The sequence below is a fragment of the Chiloscyllium plagiosum genome, unplaced genomic scaffold, assembly GCF_037043375.1.
Source record: "Chiloscyllium plagiosum isolate Xiang-an unplaced genomic scaffold, Cpla_swu_hap1 HiC_scaffold_39, whole genome shotgun sequence".
NCBI lineage: Eukaryota > Metazoa > Chordata > Chondrichthyes > Orectolobiformes > Hemiscylliidae > Chiloscyllium > Chiloscyllium plagiosum.
In genome coordinates, this window is record NW_028270177.1 from 5,251,482 (window position 1) to 5,264,950 (window position 13,469).

At 41.7% G+C, this 13,469-nt stretch overlaps 1 protein-coding gene across 10 annotated transcripts in view; it reads left to right on the top strand.

Moving 5' to 3' along the window:
- Positions 1 to 13,469, top strand: part of LOC122540891 (uveal autoantigen with coiled-coil domains and ankyrin repeats protein-like) — a 162,656-nt gene that overhangs the window by 73,984 nt on the left and 75,203 nt on the right. For all 10 annotated transcript variants that reach the window (XM_043677132.2, XM_087981284.1, XM_087981286.1 and 7 more), the window contains exons 3-4: positions 8,269 to 8,357; positions 13,016 to 13,080. In XM_043677132.2, the coding sequence (XP_043533067.2) occupies positions 8,269 to 8,357; positions 13,016 to 13,080 (154 nt within the window). The remainder of the gene's footprint in view (positions 1 to 8,268; positions 8,358 to 13,015; positions 13,081 to 13,469) is intronic.

Consider the following 13,469-nt stretch of genomic DNA (forward strand, 5'->3'; position numbering starts at 1 on the left):
GAAGGGTCTGTTTCTGTGCTGTACATCTCTGACTGTGTGACTAACCAGCCTTGCAGCACACTGCTGGTCATCAGCCTCTAGTCTGAACAGTAACCCTCTGTCACCACCCTGTCTCTAACCATCAATCCAGCTTTGTATCCAATTAGCTAGCTCTCCCTGGACCCTATGTGATTTAACCTTACTAACCACTCTACCATGCAGTGACCTGTTGAATGCTTTGTTGAAGTCTACGTCAACAATGTCTACTGCTCTGCCTTCATCTGTCCTCTTGGTCACTCCTTCAAGTTTGTGCATAGGAAATCATGTCTCTTTAAGCCATGCTGACTATCCCCCATTAGTCCTTGCCTTTCCAAATACATGTAAGTCCTGTCTCTCAGAATCCTTTCCAACAGCTTACCTTCCGTGTCAGGCTCACCGGTCTGTAGATCGTTGGCTTTTCTTTACAGCCTTTCTTAAATAATGGCACAGCGTTAGCCAGCCTTCTGGCATCTAACTCGTGGCTATTGATGAGACAAATATCACTGCTACAGACCCCATAATTTCTTCCCTAGCTTCCCATAGCGTCCGAGTTCAAATTCAGAATGTATTGAATTTCAGTTTCCATACAGATCTGTTTCATTGGCAGCCAAGATCTTATTACTTCATAAACTGTGTCCTGGAGTTTGGTTTGTATACTTGTAGAACTGCAGAAACTGCCTGTTGTAGTATCCTGTGTGTGCACATTTCTTGTGCTGCTTGTTCAATTAGGAGACTTGTGAATATGTATCTTATATTAGGGTCTTCTCTCTTTTCAAAACTTGTAGCTCTGTTCACCCTACACATGTTTTCTCTCTTCCCCCTTTCTCCCCAACCCTCCCTCATTAAAGGGAGGATGGTTGGCTTGGATTTATCTGTTCATTGTCTGTGTGACTGCGGATTCAGCAATAAGGACAATTTGAAACATAATGGCCTGGCTAAGGTCAGCAACTGGTCATCTGGAAAAAATGTGATCACATTCCTGCTCTCAAACCTTCCAACTCTGTGTTTCAATCAAAGCTGCAATGACACCAAACCTCTTGCGTGTTTCATCCAATGTTTGCTCATACTGCACAAAATCATGAAAAGTTTTACACCAGCTTAATCCTAATTTGTCAGTAGATTGATTGATTGTTTCTTGTGAGACTGGGTTCCAGATCCACATATGCTGTTCTGTGAAGCACTAGTCACTGTTTCCCAGCTGGGAAAGATCACAAATAATGAATTGAATTGGAACACAAAAATTGTTAGGAACGGAAGAAAGCTATTAAGTCTGACGATGATGAGTCATTAATTCTGTGCCACTGACTAATTCTCTGTAACGGTTTTCAAGGACGTTTTTGTGATGAGAGGGACATGGAGTGCTGCCTAAACTGGGGAGGGCAATGGCCTAGTGGCATTATTGCTAGACTGTTTAAATCCAGAGACCCAGGTAATGCTCTGGGGACCCGGGTTCGAATCCCGCCATGGCAGATGGTGTAATTTGAACTCAGTAAAATCTGAAACTAAAAATCTAATGATAACTGGGAATCCATTGTTGATTGTTGGAAAAACCCCATCTGGTTCACTAATGTCCTTTAGGAAAGAAATCTGCCATCTTTACCTGGACTGGCCTACATGTGACTCCAGACCCACAGCAATGGAGTTCACTCTTAGCTGCCCTCTGGGCAATTAGGGATGGGCAATAAATGCTGGCCTGGCCAGTGACACCCTCAAAAAGGGAATCTGTGTCCAGTTTGGGTAAAGTGTAAACCTTGCTCTATTACAACAACATTTGCTTGTATACCACCTTTTTGATACAATACAATTCCCCAAAGCATTTCACAGGAACATTATCAAATAAAACAGGAAGGTGGTTCTGAGTCAGTTGACCAAAAACTTGATCAAAGATTTAAGTTTTACGCAGCATCTCGAAAGAGGAGAGAGATGTTGAGGCTGAAAGGTTTGAAAAGAGATTTCCAGAGTTTAGCTTTCAGGCAGCTGAAGGCATCGCTAGCAATTGTGCAACGGCTTAAATTGAATAAGATACCGGACTTGGACAAATGCACATATCTTAAAGTTGTCGGCTAGAGGACATTGACAATAGGAATGGCCATGACTGTGGGTGGAAAGCGAGGATGAGCATTTTTAAATTGCAGTGTTTCTTAAGTGGATGCCAATGTAGGTCTCTGAGCAGTAGGTGAACAGGGCATAGAGTGAGTTAGGATGTTCTGAGTAGAGTTCGCATGAGTTCAAACTAAAGGATAATGGAGGAGCCAAGACTGAAAGTAACAAAGGCATGGTTCATTTTATTATTGATCATCCAACTTGCTGTGGGGTATAATCAGAGTATTATTAAATGGAGAACGACTGCAGAATTCCATGGCTTGCAACCACTGGAGTTCAGACCAGTAAGAGGTGACTTGATTGACACACAATCCTGAGGGATCTTGATGGGGAGCATGGAGAAAGCAAGTTTGTTCTTGGGGGAGAATAGAGAACTAGAGGATCACTTTTCTTAAAACTGAGCGGTTACTCTGAAGACAAATGAACGTTTTTTTTTCCCAGAGGGTTGAGAGACTTTGGAACTCTTTTCCTCCAAAACGCAATGGAAGCAGTGTCTGAACATTTTCAAAACAGAACTATGTAAATTTTGATAAAGAAAAGAGGACAGTAGATTATTGGGGCTGGTGGAATATGGAGGAAGTGGATCAGCCATGCTCTTAATGATTGGCCTCCTCCTGCTCTGAATTTGTCCCTTGAGCCTCCAGTGTATGACGCATAGGGTGATGACCAGAGCAGAACATGGCCAGCCCCACTGACAGATGGCGGAGGGGGTGTACAGATGATTCCGTGGGTGTTCTCCCTGTTGCCTGCCTACCTGGCAGCCTCGGACATGGTGATTGTAAGGGGCATGAGTGGCCCACTGCCAAAGTAACTCATCGCAAACCTGGTAAATGGGAAGAGGTTTTTCATCAAGGTTAGTAGACTGCTTTGGGCCAGGTGGCAATGGGAAGACATGACAAGTATGTCACAGCAATGAACCACCATGGAGAAGAATTGGGACAGGAAGAGACCAGTTGGCATCCAGGCCCTCTTGTACCATGATCTGATTGAATGGCAGAACTATGCCCCAATTCTCCACACCCAACTTTGCCCTGTATCCCTGCCACCTTTGCTTGTGTCCCTGCCACCATTTGGTTAACAAAAGACTCTTGATCTTAAGTTTAAAATGTAACAACTTATCTACTGTTAATTCATAGAATCTCTACAGTGCAGAAAGAGGCTACTTATCCCATCAGGGTCTGCACCAACCCTCCAAAGAACATCGCAATTCCAGCCCCCCCCCCCCCGCCTCGTGTCCTTGTAACCCTGCTTTTCCGATGGTTAATCCACCTAGCTTAAACATCCCTAGACATTGTTGGGCAATTTAACATGCTCAATCCATCTAACCTGCCCATAGAGTCATAGAGATGTACATCATGGAAACAGACCTTTCGGTCCAACCCATCCATGCCGACCAGATATCCCAACCCAATCTAGTCCCACCTGCCAGGACCCGGCCAATATCCCTCCAAACCCTTCCTATTCATATACCCATCCAAATGCTTCTTAAATGTTGCAATTGTACTAGCCTCCACCAGTTTCTCTGGCAGCTCATCCCATACCCGTACTACCCTCTGTGTGAAAAAGTTGCCCTTAGGTCTCTTTGATATCTTTCCCCTCTTACCCTAAACCGATGTCCTCTCGTTCTGGACTCCCGAACTCCAGGGAAAAGACTTTGCCTATTTATCCTATCCATGCCCCTCATAATTTGTCAACCTCTATAAGGTCATCCCTTAGCCCCCGACACTCCAGGGAAAACAGCTCCAGCCTGTTCAGCCTCTCCCTGTAGCTCAAATCCTCCAACCCTGGCAACACACTTGTAAATCTTTTCTGAGCACTTTCAAGTTTCACAGCATCTTTCCGATAGGAAGGAGACCAAAACTGCACGCAGTATTCCAACAGTGGCCTAACCAATGTCCTGTACAGCTGCAACATGACCTCCCAACTCCTGTACTCAATACTCTGACCAATAAAGGAAAGCATACCAAAGGCCTTCTTCACTATCCTATCTACCTGCGACTCCACTTTGAAGGAGCTATGAACCTGCACTCCAAGGTCTCTTTGTTCAGCACCACTCCCCAGGACCTCACCATTAAGTGTAGATGTCCTGCTAAGATTTGCTTTCCCAAAATGCAGCACCTCGCAATTATCTGAATTAAACTCCATCTGCCACTTCTCAGCCCATTGGCCCATCTGGTCAAGATTCTGTTGTAATCCGAGGTAGCCCTCTTCGCTGTCCACTACACCTCCAATTTTGGTGTCATCTGCAAACTTACTAACTGTACCTCTTATGCTCGCATGCAAATCGTTTATGTAAATAACAAAAAGTAGAGGATCCAGCACCGATCCTTGTGGCACTCCACTGGTCACAGGACTCCAGTCTGAAAAACAACCCTCCACCACCACCCTGTCTTTTCCCTTTGAGCCAGTTCTGTATCCAAATGGCTAGTTCTCCCTGTATTCTATGAGATCTAACCTTGCTCATCAGTCTCCCATGGGGAACCCTGTCGAACACCTTACTGAAGTCCATATAGATCATATCTACTGCTCTGCCCTCATAAATCTTCTTTGTTACTTCATCAAAAAACTCAATCAAGTTTGTGAGACATGATTTCCCACGCACAAAGCCATGTTGACTATCCCGAATCAGTCCTTGCCTTTCCAAATACATGTACATCCTGTCCCTCAGGATTCCCACCACCGAGGTCAGGCTCACTGGTCTATAGTTCCCTGGCTTGTCCTCACCGCCCTCCTTAAACAGTGGCACCACATTTGCCAACCTCCAGTCTTCCGGCACCTCACCTGTGACTATCGATGATACAAATATCTCAGCAAGAGGCCCAGCAATCACTTCTCTAGCTTCCCACAGAGTTCTCGGGTACACCTGATCAGCTCCTGGGGATTTATCCACCTTTACCTGTTTCAAGACATCCAGCACTCTGTAATCTGGACATTTTGCAAGATGTCACCATCTATTTCCCTACAGTCTATATCTTCCATATCCTTTTCCACAGTAAATACTGATGCAGAATATTCATTTAGTATCTCCCATTTTCTGTGGCTCCACACAAAGGCTGCCTTTGAGGGGTCTTGCTGATCTTTGAGGGGTCCTATTCTCTCCCTAGTTACCTTTTTGTCCTTAATGTATTTGTAAAAATTCTTTGGATTCTCCTTAATTCTATTTGCCAAAGCTGTCTCATGTCCCCTGATTTCCCTCTTAAGTATACTCCTTCTTTCTTTATATTCTTCTAAGGATTCACTTGATCTATCCTGTCTATACCTGACATGCGTCCTTCTTTTTCTTAACCAAATCCTCAATTTCTTTAGTCGTCCAGCATTTCCTATACCTACCAGCCTTCCCTTTCACTCTAACAGGAATATACTGTCTCTGGATTCTCATTATCACATTTCTGATGGCTTCCCATTTTCCAGCCGTCCCTTTACCTGCAAACATCTACCCCCAATTAGCTTTTGAAAGTTCTTGCCTAATACTGTCGAAATTGGCCATTCTGCAATTTAAAACTTCAACTTTTAGATCTGGTCTATCCTCTTCCATCACAATTTTAAATCTAATAGAATTATGGTCGTTGGCCCCAAAGTGCTCCCCCACTGACACCTCAGTCACCTGCCCTGCCTTATTTCCCAAGAGTAGGTCAAGTTTTGCACCTTGTCTAGTAGGTACATCCACATACTGAATCAGAAAATTGTCTTGTACACACTGAACAAATTCCTCTCCATCTAAACCTTTAACACTATGGCAGTCCCAGTCGATGTTTGTTTGGAAAGTTAAAACCCCCTAAAATAACCACCCTATTATTCTTACAGATAACTGAGATCTCCTTACAAGTTTGTTTCTCAATTTCCCTCTGACTATTAGGGGGTCTATAATACAATCCCAATAAGGTGATCATCCCTTTCTTCTCAGTTTCACTCAAATAAGCTCCCTGGATGTATTTCCAGGAATATCCTCTCTTAGCACAGCTGTAATGCTATCCCTTATCAAAAATGCCACTCCTCCCGCTCCTCTTTTGCCTCCCTTTCTATCCTTCCTGTAGCATTTGTATCCTGGAACATCAAGCTGTCAGTCCTGTCCATCCCTGAGCCATGTTTCTGTAATTGCTATGATATCCCAGTCCCATGTGCCTAACCATGCCCTGAGTTCATCTGCCTTCCCTGTTAGGCCCCTTGCATTGAATTAAATGCAGTTTAATTTATTAGTCCTACCTTGTCCCTGCCTGTCCTGACTGTTTGACTCACTTCTGTTCTCAACTGTACCAGTCTCAGATTGATCTCTTTCCTCACTATCTCCCTGGGTCGCACCCCCCCCCCCCCCCCCCCCCCCCCCACCTTACTAGTTTAAATCCTCCCGAGCAGCTCTCGCAAATTTCCCTGCCAGTCCCCTTCCAATTTAGGTGCAATCTTTGGACTGTTGGAGGAATCTGGAATTCCCGGAGGAAACCCACAGGCACAGGGAGAATACCTGTGTGGAGTTTGCACAGTCACCGAAGGATTGAGTTGAACCCAGGTCCCCAGTGTTGTGAGACAGCAGTGCTACCCAGCCTGCCCTAATTGCCTTTTGTCCAAGTGGTTCAGATTTTGCCCACTATGTATTAAATAATATTCCCTAACTTCACCGCTGAAAGGTCTGGCTTGAATCTTTATACAATGGTCCATAATTGTAAACTCCACAACCTGCAGAAATAATATTTTCTTCTGCTTCCAATGAGCAACAAGTTCAGTGGAAGCCATGGGCTGTGGGCAGGCTGGCCAGATTAGAGGAGAGCTGAGCTGGTTCAGGAGAGTGGTGGGTTAGCAATATTATATAGGGGGGTATGAATGTAATGTTTGCTGAATCGTGACTCTTCCCTCACTTGACATTTAAAGAAAATTGTAATGAATTCAAGATTTTTCTTGAAATAAACATGAGACATGTCATGTATTGAGAGCCAGAACTTTCAGACAGGCTGAAGCTTGGTTAGTAACCTTGGGTTCATTTTAACGAATAATTCTGTAATTGCTAATGTTAGTAAAGATTTAATTGTTGATGGATTTGCTGTAAAATATCGAGAGGGAACTTTAAATACGTTTTTATTCTCCCTAGAGAGAGACTGATGATTTATAGGTAATATAGATTTTGAAAGAATTAGTTTTTCCAAAGAAATTCACTTTGAAAAATTCAATTACTTGGCAAAAGGCAGACACATTTGTGACACTGACCTAGTTAAGTGATTGTTTGTCTATTTGTGTAGATAATTATATGACAAGCTGTAAGCTGAATAATAACTTCATTTCATAATGATGGGCCTATTTAGTGAAACTGCTTCAGATGGAATTCTTTGTGCTTAACATTTGGGTATTTTGTCAAGGATTTATTTTATTAAACACTATGAACTCTAGCTGGGATGTAATAATTGAAAATTCCTCCAGTGTAATGCTGTGCCAGAGCTCGTCGTCCCAAAAGGAGTGCTTAGTCAGTTTCTAGTGTTAGTAAGGCCTGGCTCATGCTTATGCCAGTTTGGTATTCTCAATTTAGTTATGCTGTTCTTGGAATAAATATGGCCTCAAATGGATCATTAGTGATGTGGGATTTGACTGTTCCAAGTTATCGTGAAGCAACTTTAAAAAGGAAGAAGCTTTACAGTGTTGGACTTTTTTTTGTGATCTTGTGCAAATATTGTCTCTGGACATTTCTCCCTCAGAAGGAAAGGCAGTTGACAAACTGAAATCCGAGAAAGCCCTCCAAATTTGATTCTCTCCAGTTCTGTCCTTGTGGATGTTGGTTTTAATCTAGATTTAAGTCTTCACAATGTCTGAAGTCGTTGTTGATGATATTAAATAGTTTGACCCTGGCTCTGTTTTGAGTTCAAACAGAAGACTCTGGTCAAGGGTAAAAGTGTGATGGAAGCCATTTGTCAGCTTGGACCTTTTTCAAGAGGAAACGTGTAAAATGATACTGAGACCAAAAAATGCTGGAAATCACAGCAGGTCAGGTGACATCTGTGGAGAGAGAGAGCAAGCTAACTTTTCGAGTCTGGATGACTCTTCAGAGCAGTGTGTAGAATGATAGCAGTACATTTAAAAAAAAAACTGGCCATATATCAACATGTGAAAATATGCTGCTTGTGGTTTAGAATTGAACTTCTCTCTTGGGTTTCTATTCCTTCTCAGTTTCCATGTGGCGGCTGCGAAAGGAGATGTTCCCTGCATCAATGCAATGTTGTCTCATGGAGTCGATGTCATGGCGATAGATGCTGCAGGTAAATATGTTTCTAACAGTGCTCATTATTAGGTGTTGGGGTGGTTATGGGGAATATCCTCTCTTTCAGAAGCTTCTAACATTTGGTATGTCGAAGGCTAACTGACCCATCAGTTTTAACCTTGCACTTAAATATTCCGCATTCAGAAGCATGACTGGCCTGGTTCACCTCTCAAACCAACTGCAGTATTCAATAGGATCATGACTGAATCTCGACCTCCAATCACTGTCCTGCCCAACCTTGTAATCCTTAATTCCCTTAGTGGCCAAAAATCTGTGCACCTCTGGTTCTAAACATTCTTGATTGAGCGTCTTTTTGATGTCGCGCATTCCAAAGATACACAGAACATTACTTTGGTATCTAAGTCAGTAGTCTAGTGGCATAATACCAGGAGGCCATCATCTTCTCCATCTAGTTTAATTATTTAATGTTAAACATTTCCTCAAAATGTCCCTCAATCTTTTAAATTTGAGGGGATTCAGACCAATATTTCTTGTCAATTTTCCTCATAATTCAAACCTTTAAAGTCTCTCGTTCCAACCCTTTTAGAAGTCAGTATCTTGATTTGTTTTTGAAAGGCTTTACAAATAACAAATGAGCATTGTACTTTGTCACCACTGGTGAACAGTCTGTCCAATAGCACATGAAAATCAGAAAGAACTGAATCTCTCCATAGTTCAACCTTTTGTTTCATTCCAATGTTTGCACTACATTTGTTCCATTACAATCAATTACTAACTACATTTTTTCCATTGCAATCAATTACAAACAATGTTTATTCCATTACAATCAATTAGAAACTAGATTCGTTCCATTACAAATTATTACAACAGTTTTAAGAATAGGGTATGATTTCATATTGTTTCATGGGAAATTGATGAAATAGTTAAAATATATTTTATTTATGTTTTTGAAAGTTTGCAAACATTGTGAGAGTTCTGTTTGTGAAGACAGCAATTGATTAAGGCCATTTCTGTTTGTACCCCTTCAGCTTGACTGTCTGCATCATGTGACTATAGTTTATTGTGCTGCTTCATAAAGGCTTCCACTTTCTTCAATTTTGTTGCCTTCAAAGATTGTTCTGTGAGTGAGGCTCTTCACTCTCCACTGCTACAAATCCTGGAATTGTCCCTCTGCTCACTACCTGGTGAAGTTTCCTCTTTGAATAGAGGTGACTAACTTGGAGGTGGAGTTCAGAAGAATATGCAAAACAATATTGTTCTTTACATTCACTCACCTTTCCAACCGACACTAAAGATCTATTTTCTGGAATTTTTCCCAAGACTCTCGATTTTCCTTTAAACATTCTATAAAATCTCTTTCTTTGGCTGAGCTTTTGATCATCCTCTCCTTAACCTGTTGTACCGTTCACGCACCCTTCTCCTATTCTCCCCTCCCCTGTTTGGAAGGAAAGCTTGATTTTGGTCACATGCACTCCAAAGTAATGGAATTCTATGAATTGTTTGATTTTATTTCTTCTTTTATCTTCATACGCTTCAGACCTATTCTTAATCAGACATAAACGTACAATGGATTTGCAGTTTGAACATGCCATTTGGCTCCTATCCATACAAGCTTCCTTTTGCGTGACTTCATCTAGCAGTGCCAATATAATCCTTCTGTTCCTTCCTTCCTTGTGTTTTCACCTTAACTGCACCTCTATGGTAACAAGTTCCACATTTCACCCCCTCTGGGTAATGTCATTTCTGTTGAAATCTCTTGTTGATTTATTAACGGCTGTCTTATTTATGGTATCCCTATATGTGGAGACATGTTTTTCTGCATCAATCCTGTTGAGCTTCATTATTTTAAAGTCCTCTTTAAAGTCACCCTTCTCTTTTTTTTTAGTAAAAAGAATCTTAGAACCCTATGTTATAGAAAAGGTCTTTGGGCTTTCGAGTCTGCACCAACAAATTCAACTCCAAACCTAGTCCAGTCCGACTTTCCAGTTTTTGGCCTAGCGCCTTGAATGTTACAACATTTGAAGTGCTCATTCAAATATCTTTTTTTTTTAAAAAGGTGGTGAGGTTTTGCACCTCAAGAACCTCCCACAGAGGACATTTCAGATTCCCACCACCCTCTGGACGAAGAAGATTTTCCTCCAATTCCCTCTCAAACCCATGCCTTTCATTTTTTAAGATTATGCCCACTCTTTGGTGACCCTTACTGAAGGGACACAGTCTGTACAGCCTTTCCTGATGGGCATGCCTTTCAGTTCTTGGAACACTCTTGAACATCTTTCTGGATTTTGTCCGGTTGTTCTGATATTATTGTTTAGCTATACTTTAACAACTGATTAACATTGTCTTAGTTGCTTTTGCTCTTTGATTCCATACTTTTACTCTTGTATTGCTTCAGGTCTAATTCTTTTGTACTTCTTTTTTAGTGATGAGGTCTGTCCTTGTTATGTAGCCTACTTGCTTTGATGTGATTCTAGTCCCTAGATGTTAGAAAGACCTTGACTGCAATTTGTCTCCGTTCCTACAAGTGTAAAATAACTTTGAAATAACTGTACAGAGACCAATATTCTATCACCAAATCACTTTTTATTTACATGTGCACAGTACATTGGCTGTGGTCAGCCAGCTCAGAGTCAGGAAATTTTCTGAATCCCCGACTTATTCTTTTTGAAATTTAGCCTGTTTTTCCTAATCAACCTATTCAGTGATGCAGTTACACACCATTGGAGCAGGTGGGACTTGAACCCAGGTGTCTCATTCTTGGCATAGGGAGACTAGCACGACACCACAAGAGGGCCCTGTCAGACAGGGCTCCCCAATTAGCCCAGGTTCATAACCCAAGTCAAGGATCTCATAGTCAAAAGATCCACTTGTCATTACAAACTTTCAGTTCTATAACTTCTTTTGATGTTAGTAAAACATTGTAAGCACTGCAGAGGAGTAATATTGAGCAACATTTCAGTGAACGGTACTACAGGTTAAGGAGAGGATGATCAAAAGCTCAGCCAAAGAAAGAGATTTTATAGAATGTTTAAAGGAAAATCGAGAGTCTTGGGAAAAATTCCAGAAAATCGATCTTTAGTGTCGGTTGGAAAGGTGAGTGAACTGAAGAACATAAAAGTGCTAGAGGAGTGTGGAATCCAATTCAAGTATCGTTTGACCATTGCCATTTCTTAAATTCCAGAGATGTCCATTGTCTGGTTGACAAGTCAGATGAAAGATTAGGAATATACTGACTGCTTATTTTTGGGAGTGGTAAAAGTGGTGTGCTAATCTCTGGGGTAATCTGGGTAAACTGTTAATCATTACACAGGTAGATGGAAGCAGCAAGTGAATTTTTTCATATTATTGTGACTTCTGGCAATGGACCTGATTTTTTTTGTGTCCAATTTAGTTTTTGTTCTGCTTATTGTTTAGTTTAGCATTAAAGCATCATGATTGGCTTACAGAAATATGAATTAACAGTCACTCCTCACTGCAACAGTTTGTGCTGGTGAGTTGTGTGTGAAAAAGAGGAAAGCAAAGACCTGCTTCATTTGCATCATAGTAGACAGTGTGCCATTGCATCCATTAAGACTGTGCCAGCGAAATGGTCAGACTGGCATCCTAAGGTTTTATAATGTATTTCCTGTAAACTCCTGTTCCTTCTTGTTCTATTTATCAATGGACTATAATGCAAGCCTAATTCTCAGCAAACTGATGCCTAATTCCCAGGCTCTGCTATTGTTGCTCTGTAGCCCTGTCCAAACTGGGACAAGCCATGGCAATGCTTCTAATTGGAGAGTTTGATATTCTTCCATCTCATCTGTCAGCTTGAGAAAGCATTTAATCTGTACTTGGCACCTTCCTTGAACAACACAGCTGTAATTAGGCGCTGGGTGCTTTGGCGTGTAGCCACTTCCTGACGCATTATTGCATGGTGCTTTGCGATACAACTTTCATTTACTTGGTTCAGAGGAAACTGCTTCTCGCTTTGGGGATGAATAAAGCTGCACGAATCAGGCATTTGGACCCCATTTGTATTGACACTGATTGCATTGCAGCAGGCATTCTGTAGCTGAACAGAATCGGGATTACTGTTGTATTCGCTACATTATAGTTACTAAATGTACTGTTGAGCGGCTCGTGTATTGTTGGAAATAATTAAAGATAAAGACTTCAATTTCTATACTGCTTTTCATCATCTCGGACCTCCCAACTAGCTTTGCAGCCATTGAATTGCAATCACTGCAAAAGTATTGAAACATTATGCACAGCTAGCTCTCATTAACAATGTAATGATCAGAACGTCATTCAGCGGTTGATGTTTGAGGAATAAATGCTGATTGGGACACTGTGTAAACTCCCTGTTTAAAAAGAAAATTGGAATGGATGCCACTTGAGAGGGCAGGTGACCTCAATTTAACATCTTGGCTGAAAGATGACACCTTCAACCACACTCACCTACAGTATTCTCTCAAGACTGCACTGGGAGTGTTAGCCTAGATTATGTACTCTTAAGTCCCTGGTGTGGGACTTGAATCCCTGACCTTCAGAAACAGAAGTGAGAGTGGTACCTGGTGAGCCATAGCTGACTCCTGAAAGAACAATTACAGCCGCCATTCAGGCAATTCATCTTGATGGTGTTATTATAGATAAAGACTCCTTTGTGTTTAAGGTTCCGTTGTTAAGAGTGACTTTTCTTTTTCCCTTCTGCAGGCCGAAGTGTGTTGCATCTTGCTGCTCAACATGGCCAGCCACTCTGTTTGCAGCGGTTACTCCAGGTAGTTGGAATTACTTATAATGAAAACAGAAAACGTTGCAAACACTCAGCAGGTCTGGCAGCATCTGTGGAGAAATGGAGTTAATGTTTTGAGTGGACTATTTCTTCCGAGCTAACGTTGAAATAGCCTGTAGTGTAATGACCCTGTTGGAGTAAATGTTATTCATTGCATTAACTAAATTATTTGTATCAACTTCTCAGCAAAAGTTTTCGATGGAAGAAGTGAAATGAAAAATGCTTCCAAGACTTGATGTGAATTAATTGAGAGCATCTTAGTGTAGAATATAGAAGTCATAGAATCCCTACAGTGCAGATAGAGGCGATTCGGCCCATCGACTCTGCACCAACCCTCTGAAGAGAATCCCACCCTATCCCCATGACCCCACATTT